Below are 24,817 nucleotides of genomic sequence, written 5' to 3'. Positions count from 1 at the left end.
TGGTTGAGTGGGGGATCCATTGCAGAGAAAGATGGGGCTGTGTGTGTGATCCCAGAATTTCATGGCCTGTTCCTGATCTCATAAGCACAATTAAGGCCTTTTTTAAAAAAACAACTGCACTGGCTGCTAGTGCACCTGTTCAAAATGGTCTACGGCAGAGTGGTCCAACTTTTCATTCCAAGTGGGCTGCAATAGTACTTGTTGAGGATCATGTCAGAGCCCTCATGCCTCTTTCCCAAAGCCCAGCACCTTGCTTACTCACCTTTGGGAAGGCAGGGTGAGGACTGGGGGTTGTCAAATGTTGCTGACAGCCACCAAAACGCCTAGGGCCTTGTGTTGGACCACCCTGGTCTTAAGGTATAGTCTGAGATATAAACTAATTTCTAAATCATGCCTGGGGGCAGGAGAAGACTAGGGGCAACACCCTGAGTGAACACAGACTAGAGCTTTACTGAATGGATGATTTCAACCAGTTTGGCACCAAGAGGACATGGACCCTCGTGTTGTAACACCTGCCTGCTGATGAAACAATGGAAGGATAAATAGCACGAGACAAGATCGGCAGGTGACCTACAGAGACATGTGTGTTAACCACACTCTGCAGCTCTATTCAGATTTAATCAGAACTGGGATTAAATAACTTGTGTGGGCTCTGCCCTTATCTCCCAGCATCATATCCTGCCTGCCCCCTCCCATCCCTTCTCCAGCCTCTTAGGAGCCTATCTGCAACCAGGAGGAATCCTGATTGCTAAGTGAGTAAAAGTCAGAGGTGGAGTTGGCAGAGGTGCGAATCTAAGCTAAGCTAGTGTTATGCCTATTATGTGTCATCTGGAAAGACTGTAAACAGCATTCATGCACATGATGTGTAAAATAATTATCATTCCATCTAGTTAACCATCCTTTCCTCCTTCAACTTTATAACTGCATCAGGTGCCTCCTTCTTCATTTAAAATTGCCAGAAGAATGGAGAATGAAGTACTTGTTCATTATGCTATGCAGTTTCATAAACTGAGAAAAAAAGTCTTTCAAGGTGAACATGTTTACAGTGCACTAAACTTTCTTTTTAAATAAGAATTCTAATTCTCTTTTTTAGAGTCTAATCCCAGAAGTTTCTCCCTCTGATTTGAACTAGCACTTTGCTGTACTCTTGTGAGAAAGTAAAGTATAAAAATTTGAGTTGGGGATACAGAGTGAGTTTATACTCTATAAACCTTGGCTTGTCTACTTCTGTTTATTGAAAGATATAAGGGACAGCACCAATATAATGTTTTTTTGTCATTAAACATAACAAAGTTTTGCTGCACACAACATAACAGATGTTTATGGAGCTTGTTTAACAACCTTTGCTTTAACTACAGTTACTTTTCTGTTTCATGTGAAATACCATCAACTCCTATACTAGTGAATTGATTTTTATCTCCCTGTGTTAAAGGAGAACCACGAAAACCATAGATTATGTGGTGTTTGCAATAACGGGACATAATTCTATTTATTTATTTAAGTGATTTGTGTACTGTCCTTCAATGAAGCTTCCAGCATGTTTTACAAAGTCAAAGTAAAATGCACAAACTACTAGAATCTCTGTACAGTGGTACCTCGGGTTACATATGCTTCAGGTTACAGAATCCGCTGACCCAGAAAAAGTGCTTCATGTTAAGAACTTTGTTTCAGGATGAGAACAGAAATTGTGCTGCGACAGCAGGAGGCCCCACTAGCTAAAGTGGTGCTTCAGGTTAAGAACAGTTTCAGGTTAAGTACGGACCTCCAGAACGAATTACGTACTTAACCCAAGGTACCACTGTAGTTTGTCCTTTTTCCTTAGCAACCAGGATGCATCTTTCCTGTGTGTGGGGGGGGGTTCTTCTGAAATCAGGTACTCTCTAGAACAGTGTTTCCCAATTAGCTAAATACTGCAGACCCCCATTTTTCCCCGAAAGTCAAGCTATGGACCCCGTGGTTTTGAAAATATCTCTATAGTAGTTTTTGTTATGTGAATGGTGCCGCATACCTTCCAACATATCCCAGTGCCTTACAGGCTACACTCTTGCATGAGTTACGTGAGTTATGCGAGAGGATGCCCTCCCTCAAAGGAATGTTCTGGACAGTTGACAGATATGTGCCATGGATCCCCTTCGTGGATTACACAGACTCCCTTGGGTCTGTGGACCACCAATTGGGAACCACTGCTCTGGAATACATTTTCTGCAAATGCTGTTACACAAAAAGTGTGGTGGATGTTAAAGAATCCCCTTCCCAAATGGTAAATGAAAAATGTGAAAACTTTGCAAAGAGGCTTAGGTATGTCTCCTGCTGTGCAGAGGATGTAAGTGTTAAGACTTCACTGTATAGTTAACCTACAGTAGGATGGAATGCATGTCTATTCAGTAGCATCCCTCTTGGTATTAATGGCACTTATTCCCACATAAGCAGATACAGGTTGGCAGCCTAAGCTTTGGTTTAGGGTTGGCATTGTGGAAAACAGGTTTGTTTTGTCTTTAACAGCTCTATATCCACCATCAGAACAATCAGGACATAGTTGACTTCCCATGATAAACATGAGGCTGTCCAAGACGTGAGTGGGTTGGTGGGTGGTAGCAATAGCTGTACTCGCTCTAATTTTGTTTTATGCCATGCCCCTTATAGCATTCATTTTGTGTTTGGTGCCCACAGAACTCTCTCAAATTTTGAAATGTGCTCAGTAGTGCAGAATGTTTGATGAACTCTGCATTAGTGTATAGAACCATTAATAAAACATCTCTCTAGTTATTTTAATATGGCTAACATGACTTCAACAGGAGTGAAAATAATCCTAAAAATCATTTTCTCTGGTATTAAGTTAAAAATAGTTTGGCAGTTGCTTCACTGTTAATGTGAAAACCCATGCTCTAAGGGAAAAAAGTGGTCATGACCTTTTTCAGTTCCATGGCTGGAGTTCCTTGGAAAGGAATATCACATTAGCATGGCAATGTGTCATAACAAAAAAAGGTCAGTCTTGTCTTCTGAATTAAATATTTCTCTTTTCTCTTGACATTGTTTTTTTGTTTGAATAATTTTATTGATTTTTAAAGAGTTTTATTTTTTTTACAAAGATTTAAACATCCAGTTCAAGAATACATTCAGTAAAAAAGAAAAACACACATAATTACTTTGCAGTTGTTTTCACTATATATTCATGACCCATTCTCCAACATCAACCTAGGCTGATGATTGTTTAGCATATTTTATAAGAAAGAAGTGTCATTGTTACACCTGCCTTGTGTGCTTGTTTTCACTAAAAACAAAAACTGAGAACTCTAATGTATCATTGCTTTTAATGGGACATATTTCCCCCCTGTGATCAGTGGGACTTACGCCTCAGGCATGTACAAGCCTTGGACTAAGCTGCGCTGAAATTGGTGACACTTTTTCTTGAGTAGCTATGTATAGGATTCTACTGTTGGCCTAATTCTCACCTAGGGGGAAAATTTGTGCCTAGACTCTACCACTTGAAAGAAAGCCCAAGAGAGGGAATGCTATTAACTCTGAGAAGGAACGGCAGAATTCACCCATGTATCAGGCACTTCTGATCTCTTAACTAGCTTTTATCTTGCTTATTTGACAGATTTATAGACTTCATGGCAAAAAGGCATCAATGAGGTATAGAGAGTAAAAACAGAATAAAACACAAAAATGCAAACTCTTAATAACAATAAAATCAATTCAGTAAACTCAAAAACCAGTGGAAACATTTCATGAAATATAAATCTGATTTTCCATAAATGATGGGGTTAGCACCGCAGAGAAAGTCTTCCTAAACAAAACTGTGTTCAGTAGAGGCATAGACATCATTGTGCTAGGTGTCCATCTGATCTCAGCTGGTAGTTGATTCCAGAGAGTAAGAGCTGCAACACTAAAAGCCTGGTTTCTAGTACAGGCAAAATACACCTCTTGTGTACCACTTGAAATGTGGTTCTGTTACATTTGCACTGGGCTTAACTTGGGGAAGGTCCAGCATTGTGGATCATCAGCAATGAGGTTCAATTGCTCATATTCTGCTTCCATTCTCTAATACCTAATTAAAAGTCATCAGATTTTACAAGATGAATGAGAATGCTCCAGGAGCTCCAATAATGCTTTGTTTCCTGCAAGACATAACTGTAGGGAAATAACACTTGAAACATTCTTTCCCAAAGAAACAACATTTTTTGTTTGTGGAAAATAACAAACACTTACATGTCTTTTTGATCTCTCAGCTACAAACTAGTTAGGTGAGGAAATGCCAGAATACAAAAGTGTCTTAACTTGGTAAAAGAACAGATGGTATACTTTTGAAGAAGAATATGGCACTTCTGTTCACCTGCTTAAACTTATCGTAAGTCAGTATAACCTTTCTCTAAAATACATTACTGCACCCTTCAGCTGTGATACAGTAATAAGAATGCTGAGTTTGCCCTTTTAAGCTGTAATAAAAATGTTCTCCAGTATTACAGATAATTGAAATTGAAGAATATACTGTCTGCTTCCCAAATAAACTTTTATTGGATAAAACAAAGGAAATCTGAGGAATGCTGCTGTTTTGGGTTAATGTGATTTTTAAAGGTGAAAAGGAAACTGTGGCTTGAGCTGAACTCTTGACGTGCATGTTCACAAACTAGTCAAAGGTCTGCCAAAGTGTGAAAGGACATGTGGTTCCTTGTACAGAAGACGTCTTTTAAATGTTTGTCTTTTCAATCCAAATAGCCGTCCCTTGTCCCAAAGCAAGAGAAGCATCTCAACACTCTGCATTAACCTAAATATAGAAGCCCCTGGCTTTAGCATATGATTCTGCAATTGCCTTTGAAACAGATACAAGATTTGGGCTATAGTCTAATGCACACTTAGCTAAGTAAACATGATAAGGATGGGTTTGTGAATGTGTTATTTGTCATTTTGTTCCTATCTTATTTTACATTTCATCAACTAATACTGCTGTAAAAAGAAGGCACAATGTAGAAGTATAATAATAATGTAAATGGCAGGAAATGGGATATTTTTGTAGTGCACCTTAAATCAGATTTGAAATGAATATGTACTTTTAAGGAGAGGGACGCCATGAAATTGCATTTTGGTTATTGCTGACCAGCAGAGTGGGGGGGGGGAACACATTAAAAAGTAGTCATTTTTAAAAAGAACCAATTTTGATTTTTAAAAAAATCAGTTATGTTAACTGTCACTTAAAAATAACCTGGACTGAAAGAGATATCTGAATGTAATAAACAGAGGAAGGCTACCATTCTGAGCGGCTCAAAGTGCTGCATATGGTGCTCTGTCTATGGGGTAGCAATGGATGTAGCTCTTAACTTTGTATGGTAGCCTACATTCGAGCCACACAAAAGTCACACCTCTCTCCATCCCTTCAAGCCAGAAAGGCATTATTGCAGGTCAAGGATGCATTCCAGCTAGACAAAAACCCCAGAGAAAGGCGCAGAGCAAGATGTTACACTGAGGGCCTTCCAGCCTTTGCATCTAGCAAATATTTGGCACTTTTTCTTCTAGTGTATGATACTGCTTAGCATCACAAAACTCAAGTACTGTAGAAAGAACTCTTTAGGACCAGTTAAGACATGATGGCTAAACTATGGTTAGGCCAATGTGAACATGCAGAGGGGCCATGTGTCTTTCTCTTCCGTAGGCACTTACTCACTTCAGGCTTTATGATAACCAGAGTAATCTGTGATACGCGAGTTGGGCAAACTATAGTTGCTGCTAACCTTTGTTTGTTTTCAAACCAAAATTCTCCACGGCTAAGGTTACTTTAATGTATGGTGTGGATGTCACCTTAGTAGACCTGATTGAGTGGCTCTGCTTCCCATCTATCCCTAAAGGAATTGGTTGCTAAATTAAGGAATACAGTGGTACCTTGGTTTGCAACCATTTTGGATTACAACCATTTTGGATTACAACCACGTTAAACCCGGAAGTGGGTGTCCCTTTTTTTGGATTACAACCAATTTTTTTTTGAGGCCCCATTGGCGAAAGCGCGCCTTGGTTTACAACCTGTTTTGGTTTACAACCGGACCTCTGGAATGGATTATAGTTGTAAACCAAGGTACCACTGTATATCTAATGCTATGAGTCCAGTCACAGAGGGTATTGTAAATGGAAGAGAGAGGTAGGTGATTTTTACAAATTCAGTTTTCTTGCTACAGTCCCCGGTGTGTGTACGCGCGCGCGCGCATACACACACACACACTCTCGGCATCACAGAGTTGGGGGAACATCTAGAACAGTGTGAGAGGTGGTGCAAAAACTGGATCCAAGAGCCTTCCATTGATGTAAGAACAGCATCTGGTACAATCCATTTTTATTGACCCTCCCCCAGGTACTACTTAGCATGCATGTTTGTTCAGGAATGGATGAATGAGAAAACCTGATACAGTACTGACAATCATTTCTCTTTGCATGAAAAAACCACCTCAACACTGCATGTGGTTTCCTCTTTTAAAAAGACCTCTAGTGAATCCTAGAAGTTTCCTGCAAGGGTGAACCTGAAAAATGTGTGTAGATAGGTTTAGCATGGCTTTTGTGTATATATGTTGAGAATATTAATTATTGTGAAATTTTCTCAAAGGAATTCAAAAATTTGGAGATTGCAAATTGCCATTGCATAATACAATCCATATACATATTTGGACATTGTTACAAGTAACAGCGTAAGTAGAAACAAACATCACTAAAACATTAAAACTGTTTAGAATTTACAGTACCGTAACTAATATAGGAAGTTGCCAATCTTCAAAGGAAAGTGCTTGTGTCAGTCAGTGATGTGTATCAGATCGTCTCAGAATTAAGGTTGAATCAGCTCAGTAATTAGGCACTCCCATGTTGCCAAGTTGTAGAACTTAAGCAGGACAGCCTGCAGTTATCTGTATGGGTGAGTGAGCGGCAACAAATTTATTTGTTTATGAAGGAGTGACTGAGCTATTCATTCACAAATATGGTGTGACTTTAGACTTGACAGCTCAAAGCAGACATTTACAGAACAGTACGTAGAAATGCAAAAGATCATATGATCAGATCCAGACATGTAAGCAAGGTACATGTCTGCTGTGTATTTAATGGAGGTGAAATGATTTAATTAACCAGTAGGATTTATGTACCACTTAATCCTCACAACTTCTATGTGGTTTACATTAAAATGACCAATAAAATCAGATGAGTAGTAGCCTAACTACAGTGGTACCTCGGGTTAAGTACTTAATTTGTTCCGGAGGTCCGTTCTTAACCTGAAACTGTTCTTAACCTGAAGCACCGCTTTAGCTAATGGGGCCTCCTGCTGCCGCCGGGCCGCTGGAGCACAATTTCTGTTCTCATCCTGAAGCAAAGTTCTTAACCTGAAGCACTATTTCAGGGTTAGTGGAGTCTGTAACCTGAAGCGTATGTAACCTGAGGGTACTACTGTACTTAAGAATGGCACTGAGGTCTAAACCACTGAGCCTCTTGGGCTTGCCAATCAGAAGGTCGGCGGTTCGAATCCCCACGATGGGGTGAGCTCCCATCGCTCTGTCCCAGCTCCTGCCAACCTAGCAGTTCGAAAGCACGCCAAAAAGTGCAAGTAGATAAATAGGTACTGCTCCGGCGGGAAGGTAAATGGCATTTCCATGTGCTGCTCTGGTTTTGGTGTTCCGTTGCACCAGAAGCGGCTTAGTCATGCTGGCCACATGAACTGGAAAAACTGTCTGCCGACAAACGCCGGCTCCCTCGGCCTGTAAAGCAAGATGAGCGCTGCAACCCCAGAGTTGTCTGTGACTGGACTTAACTGTCAGGGGTCCTTTACCTTTTACCTTTGGTAGCCTAACATTTTTCAAAATAAAATCAGCTATTTTAAAAATACAGTATAACATTATAAAATAAAATCACACATTAAAATACATGCCAGATTTACATGTCTGGATCAGCTTGCTGAATTGTATATCCTATTGCTGCTTGTTGTAAAGCTAACAGCACAGAAGACTCGGAGTAGCCACTGCAAACATTTAAAGAAGTAAGTTGTGAAGTTCATGTGGTTCTATCCAATAGATGTCCCACTGATGATGGGATGCTCTTTGATCCAGGAGGGGGAGCTGCCAAAGATTGATTCAATCCCTCTTCTGTTGAAAGAAGGCTCTGGTGGATTTAAAAGCCTTCCATTAGTGGAGGGGCAACAATTGGATACCATCCATAATATGTATTACAAAGCTGAGAAACTTGGTGGATATATATATTAAATTCTTCAAGCCTCTAGATACCTTTAGTATTGGTACAGATTCAGTTTAGGCTGATCCCACTGTCTGGTTTAAAAATAAAAAAATCTGAATTGCAAGTTAAAAAAATGACATTGTCTAGATTTTTAGCCCATCAGGTTCCTGTTGGGTGGAAGTTAAAATCCTATTTATACTACCGTATTTTTCGCTCTATAACACGCACCCGACCATAACACGCACATAGTTTTTAGAGGAGGAAAACAAGAAAAAAAATATTCTAAACAAAACAGCGGATGTATGATTTTTGTGGTTCATGCTGTGGCCACAGACATGTGATCTGACGGTGAGTTTGGGGTATCCCAATGCAAAAATCCTGAGGATCCATGTGGATCCATGCAGCCCCAGGCAACAGTGGGTGCGTGATTTTTTTGGTGCAAGCTGTAGCCATGGACATGCTATGTGATCTGATGGTGAATTTGGGGTGACCCAGTGCAAAAATCCTGAGGATCCATGTGGATCCGTGCTTTGTAACCATGTTTTAAGTGGGGAGGGAAGGAAAAGCACTCAAGGGACAAGGAACATGCGTGGGGTGGGTGGAGAAGGATGCTGCTAATAATGCAGAAGAGGGGTATCAGAGGAGAAGGCTCCTCTCCTCTCCCGCTTTGCTCCTTTAAAGCAAGCAGGCTCTCTGTCCCTCTCTCCTCCCCACTCAGTGGCTCTTCTCCCCTTTTGCTGTTTCAAAGCAAGCCACGGAGGAGGGAAGGAAGGGGAACCATGGATCCTCTGCTCACGACTGCAGCAGATCCCCCCGCCATCCATAGGCATTCGCTCCATAACACGCACAGACATTTCCCCTTACTTTCTAGGAGGAAAAAAGTGAGCGTTATGGTGCAAAAAATACGGTAATTTAAGTTTCATGAAGAAAACCTTCCTGTTGCATAAATGGGTTCAGAACAAGAGATGAGAATTGAAACATTTCTATTGTGTGTAATTGTGTGGGGGGTTCCCCCCCCTTTGGGGAGGGGTGTGTGTCATGCCTTTAAAGTGTAAGATGATGCATTCACAAAAGGGGTATATCCAACCGCCAGGGCAGATGAATTAAGGCTTGTAAAAATAAATAATACGTCAGTTGTTTCAAAGGTTTCATTAGGATCACTTGAGACATGCATGCTCCTTGCACAGGACAGGAAGTATTTTGAGAAATCTTTCCTCCTTTCATGCCTTGCCCTGGGAGTAATCATTGATGTTGCCACAGAAACAGCACGTACTGCATTACGCAATTCCTTGCTTAGACTGGGGGTGTGTTGGGAAGTGTTTTAAACCCGCCTTGAAATTTTGATACAGCACACTGTGTTTTCATGTCAGCTACTTCCCTGACTTGAGATTTATTGTCCCGTTCCAGAATATCCAACGCTGACAGAAATTCCAAGTATTTTGAAGAGGAAGAAGGAAAAATGAACATTCAGGCTCCACCCCCCCACCCCCCGTTAATTGTGGCTTGGACTCAGCAGTGTCTTGCACCAATGTAAAGGCACTTCTTGTGCAAAGCAGCTTCTCTGAATTCTGGCAGCCCAGCTTCAGCCTGTGTGCCCCTCTATCATTACTGTTCTAGAGGATTCCTTGACCCTCTCTGGTGGCGGCGGCTTTTTTGGGGGGGGCGAGGGGGTTTGCTGCACAGAGGGTGGGCTAAGGAAGTCTCATAGGATCCTGCCCGACATGCAAATTTGCATATTAGTATTTTATTACTTAGTTTGAGATAAGTCCATACCAAGTATATTAAGCATAGTTGCTTTGTGCCTGTGAACATCCCTTTAGCTAGTTGTCTCATGTATGAATGCAGGACAGATTGTGAACAAAACAAAAGGAGGTTGGCTACAAGAGGGAGGAGCTTTTTGGTGTTGGCACCATCAGAGAAGCCTGCCTGGTGCCTACTTGACCATTTTTGGTGCCAGGTGAAGATACTTTCCATCTTAAATATTTTTTACTCCTTTTTTCTATTCTCTTTTTCTGGTTTTATTCCATGTTAGATTTTATTTTCATATTGTATTTCATGTTTTTAACTTTTATTTGTAAACCACCCAGAGGACTTTTGTATATAAGTATTGGAAATAAATAAATCTATGTTGTGGCCAATTATTTATTTAGCACAGTTGGTGTGTATTATGCTTCACGCAAATCAAGATGACAGATCCCTGTCCCAAATAGCTTAAAGTTTAAAAGTTGACACAGGGGAAGCGGAGGAAGGGGGAAGTAAAGGCAGGGCTAAACAGGGTAGAGTATGAAATTGCTTCAGTTTCCTGTGCATAGCCTTGGTTACAAAGTTGCAGCAGGGCGTGAGTTTTCTCATACAAAACACACAGCAGAGCAAACAACCACTGTTGGCCTTCCTGGTTTTGTGACCATTATCAGCCATTATCTGGAAGAGTGTGTACAATGAACGTAGGTTCATTGGGCTTAGGTCAGGACATAGATTGTGAATGGAACTATTCTCATTTCAGCTGAACTGTGTTATGATTTATGTGGGCTGACACCTTGGCACCTTGTAATTGAAATATTAAAGGTAAAGGGACCCCTGACCATTAGGTCCAGTCATGACCAACTCTGGGGTTGCGGTGCTCATCTCGCTTTACTGGCCAAGGGAGCCGGCGTATAGCTTTCGGGTCATGTGGCCAGCATGACTAAGCCGCTTCTGGCGAACCAGAGCAGTGCACAGAAATGCCGTTTACCTTCCCGCCAGAGCGGTACCTATTTATGTACTTGCACTTTGATGTGCTTTCGAATGGCTAAGTTGGCAGGAGCAGGGACCGAACACGGGAGCTCGCCCCGTCGTGGGGATTCGAACCGCTGACCTTCTGATCAGCAAGTCCTAGACTCTGTGGTTTAACCCACAGCGCCACCCGCGTCCCAATTGAAATATTAAAACACAACAAAACCTCTTTTTTATATACAGTATAGACCATCTAAGCTAGGAGTAGCCAACAAGGTGCCCTACAGATGTTTTGGATTACAACTCTGAACAGCCCTAACAGCATGGCCAATGGGAAGTGTAGTCCAATACATCTAGAGGACACTATATTGGTTACCCTGATCAAATGCCATACCTGAGACAAGAAAGGGCACTTTACCAATGTGTATTGCCCAATGAATCTTCATATTGTCTTCATTAGAGCAAACTCAGATGTTGTAAACCTTTCCTCATAGGGGAGTTGCCTTGCTATGTAGAAGTATGAGTTACCTATGATTTACTCTCTGTATTTTATTCACCTCGAAGATTATAGATAAACTTTTTTTCCTGAAAACTTTGCTTGAAAAACCAAACATTTCAAATTATAAAGGGTTCATTCAAAAATGGACGTTGTGTCTCACTATTCTTAACACCGTCAAATAACAAATTATTTTCTTCCTAAGAGAAGCTGTTAAGTGGAGAAATCTGTCCGTACGCCATTAATATGTGAAATGATTCCTGATTTTCTGCACATTTCTGCATAATATGATTCATGGCTATAAAACAAGATATGTGACCTTTTGAGTCACTAGAACATCTTCCTTCTTTTGCAGATCTGGGATTTACCTTTGGTCTCTCAACTAGCGTTTTTTGGACGGGGAGCGGTTAACACCCTTATTTTTCAAACATCATTATAATATACTTCATTGCAAAATACTTCTTAAAATGGACTTGTTAATTACCAATTGTCTTGATAACATTAAGGTAGTTAGTATGCTAAAAAAGAAAAGAAAAAAGCAGCAGCTATGGAGTTTGGCAAGATAAATGTACCAAAAAGGCACTTTCAACATCCTAGAAGTAGGATTTTCAGGAATATATAAGTGTTGGAGGATATGAATGAGATTACACAAATTTGGTTAAATGTAGCCATTTAGGCTATGCACATTTTTCTTAACAAGCTTTTAATCTGGACAGATTATTCTGTGTTGTCTTCAGTGTCATCTGCTTTCCCTTTGGTTACATCCCCACTTCGATAGGCAAACTTATAAACAGTATACACTTAAGCTTTATGGAGCACACTGACTCTCTTTACAATAGAAACATGTATTTTATTAACTTGTGGTTTTAACAAGTGGGGAGGAGTCTTTATCTGGAAGGGGGAAGCATGCCTACGTTAAAATGATTAAATATCTTTGCGGTGATTTGGATTTTAAAAAGAAAAAAGTAACTTGCTTACCAGTTGTTTGGGAAATGAGACGTAGTGTTTTATTTTCTAGTCTCATTAATCTGCACCATCATGTAAACAAGGATTGAGAATTGAAGACAGAAGGCATTCTGACCTCATTCTAAGCTTGGGCAGAGCCTAGTTGACACTGCAGGGATTTACCCCTTGATTGACCTTCAAACAAAGCTTGCAGTGAACAGGACAGAGCAACAGAATGGCTTAGCATGGTGACTAGACATCGCAATATTAGTTTTTAATTGCTGGAGATAAGGTACTGCTCATTCTGTGTTGTGATGCATGTTAAAAGATCACTTTGAGTAAACATACGCAGTATGTGGCAAACCTTCTACACTGACTGGGATTTGGGTAGCGTTAAGTGAATCTAATGGGATTCGGAGATACGTAAAATTCAGAAATGGTTTTGTCCTACTCTCCTGTCTGCTCAGCTACAAAGCATTAATTGCATAGTCTTGGCAATTAGGCTGAGTTCATGCCCTAGAGAGAGTGAGAGAGAGCATTTATATACTTGGAACTTATTTGATTTTAGACTGACAAGAGTACTATTAGTTATGTAAGTCTGAATATAGTAGTGACTTCTCCAAGATCACTAAGCAAACTTTAAGAGTTCAGGAAGTTGAACGTGGGTTTGCTGCACTGATCCCAAACTCCCTGGCTTTTTGAACAGTACAACAGCAAAGCACGCTAGGCCACGGTTCCAATTATATCACTGTAGTTATGGTCCCTTAAAGTTTTCATTCCAGTTCTCTGTAGTTGCTTCTCCTTTCCTTCTTGCAAAATTGACTGGCACTACCTTTTTTTCTTTTTGTAATAGTGTTGTAACTTCTAGTGGTTAGATCAAGGGTGCCTAACATTTTTTGGCCTGACAGCTGCCTTGATTATTAGCCATGCCTCTGAGGGTTGCATGTCAGTGGTGGATGTAGCCATCATATGTATGTGCGTTTACGCATGCCACACACAGAGACAGTGCACACTCACTAGGTACACAACATTCACCCAACACAAACACAATCAGCACTTCCAGCCCTCCCCACTGGGGTGCAGCTGATTGGAAACACAATATTTAACATTACACAGAAAGGCAGTTTTCCTGCCCACCCCCATTCCAGCACTGGGGTGGAGGGAAATGCTGCTTTTTTTTCTCTCTTGAAGAGCAGTCTTTGACCCCTGTCTCAGCACTGTGGTTCTTGGGACAAAGAATAGAGAGAGAAAAATCCTTTAGTTCTTTTGGGGTTATCTCTTAAGCAGCAGGCATATAACTTTTAGCAGATCTTGGTGGGCCAGATGCAGCCTGTGGTCCATGAATTATCCACCCATGGGTATTGCCAGGATTATTGTTAGGGGGGAAGAACATCAGATTTGTACTGATTATAGGGGGCACCTGCCTCCCTGCCCTCATCCCTGTATCCACCCCTGTTTTAGACAGTGGAATTACCCAGTGTTGTGGGAGGATGATACAGAGTCACTGATTTGGAGTTTGCAAGAGGGAGGAGAGGCTGAAGTATGAGCACACATGGGATCATAGTTCAGCTACCCTTAAAGTACTGGCTGTGTGAGAGCTACAATTGTGCCCCTCAATTGGCCTGTTAAATACTTTATTTACTTCTGGGAATTAAGGGGCCTAACAGTTGTAAGAATGATACTGTAATTTTGAGCATGCTTGTGTTTTTTATTTACTATTTATTGCTATTGTGGAATATTTGTAATGATGTTTAAATTAAATGATGTTTAAATTATATCGTTTACCATCCTGGATTGCTGCTTGGTAGGACAGGCAATAATGAAATAGAAAGAAGTTTAAAGCCCTGCTGGATCTGATTTTCATGAGGCCTAACGACAAGCTCTGGAGAACTCAAAAGCTTGCATGCTGTTTTGTGAAATTTTGGTTGGTGTAATACGCAATATAAAACAAAATATTTATTTGGATAGCCAGCTGCAAGTTTTGTTACAGAATCATGTGTATTAGAAGAGGCATGTTGCACACAGATGTGGAAACAGTTGCATCGCTTATCACATGTGGAAATTATATTTCTGATTAAGGACTATTAAGCCTATCTAATTAAATGACACTAGCTATTATCTTGCTCTGGTGGAGCCAAATTGAGACAAAGGATTGTACCAGTGCAGTGGTGTTTAGGGTAGAGAAACTTAACCGTTTTCTCCAGCATTTCTTGATAGAAAGCTATTGAGATTGTCTTTCTCAATATTGAACTTCAGTATTGAAATATTCATTACATGAACCAGATTGTTTGAGAGAGAAAGAGAATCTACAAGCGTAGGTTGGCTAGATTGGTCATGTTTTAAGTGTCTGATACTGGGAGTATGAAGGACATTAATTTTAAGGCTTTGAACAGGGAGCTAAAAATAGGTGGTTGGATCCACAATTGTGTGAATGGGAGGTCATTTATACTATGGGACTTTCCTGCTCTGTCTGTCCACGTAGCTGCTAGTGTACGCGAAAAGCATTTCTGGATGGTTGGGATTTGTTTTTCCATGGTTTGATAGCTTAATTTCTTCCTCATTTACAGTGCGCAAAGTACCATCAGACGAAATTTTTTAAATGGCAGAATAATAGAATTGCAGAGTTGGAAGGGACCCTGAGGGTAATCTAGTCCCACTTCCACAATGCAGAAATCCTGTCCACAGCTGTCTCTGGGTGGGCTTGAACCACCCACCTTCTGGTTAACAGCCAGATGCACTGACCCATTACACCACCTGAAATATTTAACCCAGGATTATAATATGAAGGCTAAATGGATTAAACTCATGAGAGTTATGGATTCTAACATCACTCCCTCTTCCACATATTAGCTCACCTTTGTCCATTTTTTATTCTTATTGCTTTGGATAAATGAATGAGAGCCAGAGCACAAAATCTTCCAGAAAATGTCGTAGAGAGAATCTCTAAATCTTTGTTTCCTGCTAGGTGATCTGGAAATGAGCTCCAGTTCTACTCTAGAGCAAAAAGTTGTTTCCCCAGAACTTTCTGCATAGAGTTTCATAACAGGTGAAGGTAAAAAGGTAAAGGACCCCTGGATGGCTAAGTCCAGTCAAAGGTGACTATGGGGATTATTGGTATGCTTTTCAAACTTCAGTTTGATTACAGCTGGCCTATTGTCTCCTTAAATCTTCATATACATAGTGCTTGGCTATGTGACTATGAAGTGCCATCTACTGGTGATATTTGACTTTTTAAAAAATGTGTGATATTTCATGTCTTTAATTTTTAATTATATGAAATCAAGGAATGCACACATACACATACATATTTGCTTTACAGGATCAGTTTAATTGATTGGCTGTTTCAACTGTGATGGAAGACTAAAGGGTAAATTTTAGAAGTGAATTACTCCTGTTGACTGAATATAAACAGATATAATGCAGATATTGATGAATATAATTGCTGTCAGAACTCTGCTTATAACTGATTAACTTACCATGCTGGGGAAACCCAGCCAGATGGGTGGGGTATAAATAATAATAATAATAATAAATGTCTCTCTCCACTGCCAGAGGCAGTAAGTCTCTGTATATCATTTTGGGAACCACAGATGGGAAGAGTGCTGTTGTGCTCAGGTCTTGTTTTTGGGCTTCCCATGGTCATCTGGCTGTGAAAACAGAATGCTGGACTTGATGGGCTTTTGGCCTGACCCAGCATGCCACATCTTGTGTTCATATAAACACACACATAAAGAGAGCAAGGGAGTGATATTTAATACTAAGATTGATTGCTTGATTTTCTAATAAAAAGTTTGAATAGTGTAATAATGTATATAATATTTTTGTTGGAAGTGATTTTTTATATGTATATAAAAAGAATGTTGGTTAGCTTTGTGGATAGATATATGGTTGTGGTTCCTCACCATCACCATGTTTTACCGGTTTTTTGTGTGTGTCTTATTCACAATTTGTCCTTGCACTGCATTGTTCAAACATATATCATTGGGCGCAAGTAGTATTGAAATGCAGTTTTACCTACCTGATTCTCCTGATCTAATATAGCTGCTATCTTCAGGCACAGTAATGACTATTTCCTTTGTGCCAGGACTTTGACAGGCATTCTGACCAAAAATTTTAATAAACCACAATACTATAAAGAGATTTGCAAGATTTGGCCACTACAGAAACTGTCCCAGCAAGCAAATCACTTTCTCATCTCAAGTAGTTGAATGTAAATCTTGTATTTGCCACACAGCATGTTGCACTACCATGGAATTCTGAGAATGAAAAGCAGGTCAAGCAACATGCCAGCATTGCAAACTAATAAAGATTTCACGTGAGAGGTCCCAAACATCAGGAAGTGCATGTAATGTTTAGACCTGGCCTTGCAGTATGGTATATGAGAGGTAGGGGGAGCACAAGATCACAATGCTTAGACTCAACCAATATCATTACATCTGAGTCAAGCCTTAGAATCTCATAATATCACTAGGATCATAAACCCTTTAAATAGCCCTAAATGTTAAAAAAACACACCAAAGAGCAAAATAATCCTTAAAGAATGTCATCACAACCTCACATTATCGCAGGCATATTACTTGGGAGAAGACTATGTTTTGGGTACAGATTGGCTATTTTCAGTAGACAAGATTTTAACCTAATTTTTACATTAAAATATTTAAAGCATTTATTTGCACAAGTACTGTCTTGCACCTATAATCTTAAGATACAGTAGTAAAGCACCTTTGAAGGTAAGCAGTTTAGCTAGACAGCAGTAGAACAATTAGTAAATCCTTACTGCAGTAATTATAGATAGCTTCCTGACCCTCTTACTGTTAGGTTATGGTCAAGGCCATCTTCCAGATGACAGAAAAGGAAATGGCATTACACCAAAAGCTGTCTACCCCATCAGCTTTCATATTTGGTCACAAAGACTGCAGCAACATGCACTCACTTTGAAGTTAAATAGTACTGAAACTTCTACCATCTGGGAATTAATTAGAAAACAAGAAGTTCCCATTGCTTTATGAGATGCTTCCAAGGCTCAGTGTGATATCAAGGACAGCCCCTAAACCCCAGTCTCCCCCAACTGGGCGCTTTCCACATGTTTGGTGTGTGTCTCCTATCAGTCCAAACTAACCTGGCTATGCTGGGTGAAGGTTGATGGGACTTGTAGCTCCAAACACCTTCAGGGCACCAGATTGGGGAAGGCTGCTTTAAAGTGTCATGGGACTTAGTTGTTTTTATCCTTCTTTACCATAATTTTCAACGTGTGTGAAAATAAGCTGGGCTAAGTGGAAATTCCCCACCTGCACCCCAAGAAAACAGGTGCTTAATCCCTGATTTGCATCAGAGGGACTGAATGAGCAGAGAACACATTGTAGTAACTACTGTCTTGCCCCATGATTCAGGACCAGAACAGAACATTTAGTTTAAAATTTCTGTTTTCCTTCTTTGTGTGGGAAAGACTAATATAAAACTTAGCTCTCAGCTGTTTATCTTATGAACATTCTGCAAATGGATCTTCAGCGAAACTAAGAACAGGTTTTTCATGCCTTTTTAAGTACCACATCTAGCTTTTAAGAAGCTGGATACAAGGAAACATAAAAGTTTTCTAGTGGGAAAGTATAACTCCTACTTGATAATTGCACAATTATGTTAAATACCTTTCCCCCCCCTCCTGCTTGTTTCCAGGAACTCATAAGCCTTGCGTAGACAGGAATCGAGAGCTACCAACTGATCTTATGGCTGGTTTCCAGTAAATGGGCATGGATTCTTCAGCCAATACTGCAGATCTGATTGGCTGGCCAAATAGTGCAGGATCTGCAGTACTGTTCAGAGATTAAAACCTTCGAGCCTGTTTTTACTGCATGTCCTTGTTTATTGAGGTGAAGTTGTTGCTGTTGCTGTTCTGTATCTTTATTTCAGATTTTGTTGTGATTTATGTGGAAATTGTTCAGTTTGGTTTTGTATTTTTAAGTGTTTAACTTACTGTTTACGACTACTTTCATTATGTTGTAGTTCTGTATTTTTTTAATGTTGTAAGCTGCTTTGAGCATGGTTTGCACTTTGGAAAGGAAGCATACAAATACTGTAAAATAGGGATGGTTGGATGCCATGTTGGTACAGGTGCACCTGAATGATAATTATTTGATCTTTTATCTAAAAGTTGGGCACCAAAGAGGCAGAATAAGCCATGAGACAGAATAATCAAATATACTTTATTATTACAGAAACAAAAGGGTCAATTAATTGCAGGGTTGCTAACCTTTTTGGGCTTGTGCTCACATCTAGAACTTTGAGAGTGCCTCTAACACGACCCCTCTTGTTGTTTCTCTTCCCCCCTCCCACACTGTGCTTTTCCGTGGCATCTGGGTAAGAGTTAAATCCAGCAGAATTAAATGTGCATTATTTTAGACAGCATCCCCCTCCCCCGCACAATCAAAATTAAAGCTTAACAGTAAGTAGACTCCTGAGTAAAAGATTTGGTACTTGCCAGCACCAAGCCAAAGCATGGATCCTCATGTATTTTACACACAAGGACAACAAAGGCAACAACAAATCACTGATACTTCTGTGGACACAGAGGTGACCTATGATTCGATAGTGGCTTTGAAGGAGTCCCTTTTAAAAATGATAAGCCCTTGAATTCGTGTTTTGGAAAGCAGCTGACCTGTGGTGTCTATGACTCATGTCAATGGAGACAGATGTGATCTATGATTTGGTAGTGTTTGGTAGGAGCAAGAATGATATGCCATTCCAAGAGGAGCTGTTTTATTGAGTCCAATGTGTTTGAGCTCATGCACCTTTGCTCTTTGGCACTCTGTATTTCTCCTGATTCCTGCCCTGGCCACTCCATTTCCCTCCCTCCCCTCAAATATTGCAGTTGACTCCCTTTTATCCTGTCTTCACCCCTTTCCCTCCTACCCTCTCAGTTGCTCCACTTTTTGTTCAGCTATTGATCTGAGCCTTGAAAAATATGTAGAGGAGATGGGAAAGAGGGTCACTCTTCCAGCTTAACTCCTTAAGCTCCATATACTTCTCAGTGTGGAAATAAGGTACCCCTCCTCAGTATTTAAAGGAAGGTGAGCTTTGAAGCTTCAGGGGCACCTCAGAAGTGTCATTGTACACACAAGGACCATGTTGGCAACCCCAGATATTCAGATTGGTCTAGCACCAACTATGTGGGTAAGTTGTTATGAAGGACAGAGGGGATCAGAACATTATTATTATTATTTATTCAATTTATCTACAGCCCTTTACCAAAATACCTTAGGGCAGCGTTCAACACTAGAAACATATTACAAAACATCAATGGGAAAAACATTGTAAAAAGTATACCGACAGACAGCCTAATGGTAAAATACAATAATAACAGACGTACAGAGTGAGAAGGAGCAATGTGCTATGAGAAGGCTGGAGAAAGATGGGTACCAAATGATGAGATTGGAGGGCAATAGGCACCAGCTGTATGTGCAGGATCAAACTGGGGTTAGAGATTAAGTTCAGGTGCCTAAAGTAGCATAGGTTACTGGTTTGCTTGGAGAGCAGAAAGAACGGAAAAAATAGAAAATTAAAGAGGGAAAAGAACCCGGAACATGGTTGTTATCAATTCCCAGGGTAGTCAATATGTTGTCGTCCAGATATAGTTTGACTCCATCTCCCATCAGCCCTGACAATTGGACATGTAGACTGGAGCTGATGGGAGATGGAGTCCAATAACATTTGGAGAGCACCACATTGGCTACCCCTGACATATCAGCACTTGAGGGAGGATGCTGTACTGTAGATCCTTGACCAGTCTGCAATAGGGTAACAGGGGGGCAAGCCTTTTTGGGTGAAGGCATAGAAGAGGAACTTAAGGTTGCAGTTTCCCTTGGAACCCTGATGAAGAGTACGAAATAATAAAGAACCAGGGAACAAGGTAGGAAGGGTTCGCAGAGCTAACTAACTTGACTGAATGAGCATGGCCTGAACACTGCTTTTAGTTTTTGATCCTTTTAGATTTTGGTTATGAGAGGAAGCAATTTCCCTAGATATTTATTTAATTTAAAGCACCTGTAATTTGCTTAATATTTAAAAATCTCTAAACAGTGTACAATATTAAAATCATCCATGATCATTAAAACAAAAAATTCAGCCTAAAGCTAATAAAACTACAGTATAAAAGCATCTAAAACAAAACCAATAATGCAGGGGATAAATATGGAGGAGCGCATTTAAAACAGTAGAGGCCTACCATAGATGACAAGTACAGAACTGTGTGGGGTGTAATAATGCGTTCTATTTGAAGGGAGAACATTAACCTTGATGAATGATAATGGGCATTACCTGTTTATTGGTACTTGCAGTGCGTCAGGCATGGAGCTTCCTCTAGGCCAGGGCTCAGAAACCAGTTAAAAGGTGCTACGCGGGTGGCGCTGTGGGTTAAACCACAGAGCCTAGGGCTTGCTGATCAGAAGGTTGGCGGTTTGAATACCCGTGACGGGGTGAGCTCCCGTTGTTCGCTCCCTGCTCCTGCCAACCTAGCAGTTCGAAAGCAGGCCAAAAAGTGTAAGTAGATAAATAAGTACTGCTCCAGCGGGAAGGTAAACGGCGTTTCCATGCTCTGGTTCGCCAGAAGCGTCTTAGTCATGCTGGCCACATGACTCGGAAGCTGTATGCCGGCTTCCTCGGCCAGTAAAGTGAGATGAGCACCGCAACCCCAGAGTCGTCTGTGACTGGATCTAACGTTCAGGGGTTCCTTTACCTTTACCTTTAGGCAAGAAAGGAAGGTGTTTTCCTATTCTGGAGTTCTCAGTCACTTCTGCTGTAGATGCTAATGACTGATCTTGTTATGGCTCCCTAAGCATCAGCTTAGTTCACCTTCCCAGACAGTGCTGAATTTTTTTTGAGTCAAAAGTGCTGAGATATACCGTTAATTAAAAGAGTGGTGAGGTTGAGCTCCTTGGTAAGAATTTAGGGGACTGTTCTGTGTGAGAGGGTGGCTGGCAGCAATGCAGTTCATTGTTAATGCTGCCGGTCAGAGGTGAAGCTTGTTTGGATTCCTAGTTTTAAAAAAACAACTCTTCTAATTATGAGATTGCAACAGTCAAGTCGCCTTAGACCTCATGCCAGAACAAATCCAGGGCTCTGTTGCATGTATTAATGTTCTTAATGTTCTCTTGAGTTGCAGGCAGACTGGTTGCACTTTGAAATGTTCATTACCTACTTAAATAAAATGCTTGCACATACAGTATGATTCATGTTAGAGCAGGGGGTTCTGTCTTCAGTTTTAACTCCCACCCACCCAAAGCACACTGAGCACAGCTAATGACAATATGTTATTTCCCCTCAATTTTTTAATCAGGTGGTTGGAAATTTCTGCTGGCAATCCCAGAAACTAGGCATTTGCAGGGCCTGGCTGATAGAATCTGCTGCCATCCCATGACCGCTGCAGCAAAGGGACATTTTTTTCCTGCCCCCCCCCCCACAACCTGAGCGATGGAGTTGTATAAACCCCAACGCTGCCAGTCAGTGATTAGGATTGCCCTCCAATTTGACTACCCCTCTTTAGATTTAAAGTGGTTTAGGCTGCAATCCGATATAAACCTACGGTCGAATTTTAACTCAACGGGGATCTCTTCTGAGTTGACATGCACAGGATTGCACGGTTAGTAATGTTGGATTTTAAAAAAAGTCGTTAAGGACTCTTAACGATCTTCCACACTGAGCCCTCTCCTAAAACTACAGCTCCCAAAATGCTAAGGCGTAACAAACCTGTGAATGATTGTATTCCCCCCCCCCCCATCCCCAAGGACAGTTGCGGATTAGCCTGAACACATTACTGCAGACGTTAAGTGGCATTTAAAGCGGGTCGATGCTTGCTTTTACCCATATGCGCCTACCTGCGAGTAAGCACCATGGGCCCCAGTGCGGCTTTGCCTTGTGTTACGCCAGCCCGTTTCTAAAGCCTGCGCGGCCAAGGCATCCCTTTGTCTCCGCGAAGCGCGCAGGGGGCGGAGCCCAGCCTCGGCGCCTCGCGCGCATTGCTTCGCTCCGGAGTTGGGGGCGAGTCTTCCTGCTCCGCAACTTGTTCCCCGCGCTGGCCTGAGGGGGCGGTGCGTCCTGCAGGCCCCGCCCTCCGGTGGCCTTGCTAGCACTCCCCCCCCCCCCCCGGTGTAGCCGAGGATCCAGGACACGCGCCGGCTGGCTGGCTGTCGGCGGCGGCGCACCTTCCCGGATCTTCCTTGGAGCTTGTCGCAGCAGGCGGGACCGCAGGAGGGAGCGAGCCCCCAATGCGAGAATGGCGTCTCCGCCGGCTCGAGAGCTCACGCAGAATCCCCTGCAGAAGATCTGGGTGCCTTATAACAACGGGCTGCCTGCAAAGCACAGCGCGCAGCGAGGCGGTGAGTGAGCGAGCAAGCAAGCAAGTAGTGGCGGGCAGATCTCGGGGCGCCTTGGCTTGCGGGGACACCGGAGTTGCATCAGCCCGGAGCCCGCGAGGGTGTGTGCCGGGGATTGAGGAAGCAGGACATGGTAGCGGAGGCCTCTTGAGGGGAACGAGAGGCGATGCGAAAATCTTAACACCTCAGCAGAAAGAATAGGAAAGCCGGCGTCTTCCGAGGAGAGGCGGGGTAGCTGGATGACCCTCCCTCCGCTGGTGCCCGGAGTGGCTGTGCTCCTCGCTGCCGGAGCGCCGTGCCCAACGCATGTCCATTAGGGTCCTGGAGAGGCGCAGCTCAGAGGGATCGAAGCGATGCCCTCTGAGTGCCCGTTATTCTTGGCGCAAGGGCTTCGCGACTCATACAGGCTCTGGAGATATTTGCTAGGTGCCATTCACCTTCTGGTGAGCTGCAGTAAAAAGTCCATAGAATGTGTTTCGCCTTAAAGATCCTGCCAATAAATACTTGATAACTTCCACCTTTTGGGAGGAAATCAGGTGGTTTCTCCATACTCTTGACATCGACCCCCTTTGCCCCCCTGTTCCTCAGCCTCCGTCTACCCCAGCTCTATTGCACACTTTGTTTTCTAGTAAAACAAATAAATAAAATAAAAGCTATAGCAGGAGCAACATGAACAACAAAAAAAGGCAAGGGGGAGATAAAGACTATATAGAGGTGGCTTGCCTTTCAGCAGCAGTGTTATTAGGAGGAATTCAGCTTTTCACAAAGTACCTCACCAAAGACTGCTGAGTAAGCCTAGCAGTCAGTGAATAGGAGAAAAGGTCCTCTCATGGATCATAAATAGGTTATGCTGCTGGAAGCAAAGAGTAGGAATAAATGAACAGTTCTCTGAATGCAGTGAAGTAGAAAGTGGAGTCCCCCAAGGATCGATATTGGGACCTGTGGTTTTTAACTTACTCATAAAAGATCTAGAGTTTAGAGTGAACAGCAGTGGGCGTAGCCAGGATTTTTTTTGGGCAGGCCTTTTGTTAGGGTGCAGAACCTCAGTTAGCTATGTATTTTTATTGATTATGTGGGCATTTGCTCCTCCCTGCCCCCCTGTGGCTACGCCCATGGTGAGCAATGAGGTGGCTAAGTTTGCTGATGATACTAATTTTTTCAGAGTCCTTAAAACAAATAGAGATTGCAAAGAGTGCCAAAGGGACCTCTCCAAACTGAGTGAATGGGTTGTAAAATGGCAAATGCAACTGAATGTACAAGTGTAAATTTACACATGGTACTGCTGAAAATCTTAGTTTTACATACATACTCTTGGGGTCTGAACTGGGGTTGATAGGCTAGGAACAAGACCTTGGGGTCTTAGTAGATAGTTCAATGAAGATGTTGACCCAGTGTTCTGCAGTGGTGATGAAAAAGGAAAATTCCTTGCTAGGGATCATTAGGGAAAGAATTGAAACAAAACTGCCAGTATCAAAATGCTGTCGTACAAATCTCAGGTATGACTGTATTTGGAATACTGTATAGTTCTGGTTGCCTCACCTCAAAAAGAATATTGTAGATTGGGGAAAGGTTCAAAAAGAGGCAGCTAAAATGATTAAGGGGATGGAGGGAAGGTTGCAGCATCTGCGACTAATTTAGAGAAAAGGTAAGATTTGATATGATAGACATGTACATGGTCAGGCATGGCATGGAGAGAGAGAACTTTTTTTCTCCCTCTCTCATAACACCAAAACTCATGGCCATCCAGTGAAGCTGAATAATGGAAGAGTCAGGACAGATAAAAGAAAGTATTTCTTCATGCAGGGAGTGCTTAATTAAACTATGGCACCCGCTCCCATAGGAGGCCTTGAAGGCTACCAACTTAGATGGCTTTAAAAGAGGATTTAGATATATTAATGGAGATGGCTATCAGAAGCTACTACTGTGCCCTGCCTCCAAAATTGTAAGCAGTAATACTTCTAAACACCAGTTGCTGAAAACCACAGGATGGGAAACTGCTCAGATCCTTGCTATGTGTTTCCCACAGGCATCTGGTTGGCCACTGTGAGAACAGGATGCTAGACTAGATGGGCCATTGGACTAATCTAACAGGCTGTTATTCAGT

General features: G+C 41.7%; 1 protein-coding gene across 3 annotated transcripts in view; it reads left to right on the top strand.

Annotated features, from left to right (window-relative positions):
* PFKFB4 (6-phosphofructo-2-kinase/fructose-2,6-biphosphatase 4) overlaps window positions 1-24,817 on the top strand; it is a 78,046-nt gene that overhangs the window by 4,396 nt on the left and 48,833 nt on the right. Inside the window, exon 1 of one of the 3 annotated variants that reach the window (XM_081901223.1) lies at window positions 22,497-22,716. The exons of 1 other annotated variant lie outside the window; for it this stretch is intronic. In XM_081901223.1, coding sequence (XP_081757349.1) covers window positions 22,614-22,716 — 103 coding nt within the window. In that variant the 5' untranslated portion in view covers window positions 22,497-22,613. Of the gene's footprint in view, window positions 1-22,496; window positions 22,717-24,817 lie in introns of those variants that run through there. One more of the 3 variants, XM_081901224.1, reaches the window with a different exon arrangement.

The sequence above is a fragment of the Podarcis melisellensis genome (assembly GCF_964234715.1).
Source record: "Podarcis melisellensis genome assembly, chromosome: 2".
NCBI classification, from domain to species: domain Eukaryota; kingdom Metazoa; phylum Chordata; class Lepidosauria; order Squamata; family Lacertidae; genus Podarcis; species Podarcis melisellensis.
Note: the sequence above shows the minus strand (reverse complement) of the source record. Positions and strands in the feature narration are given on the sequence as shown.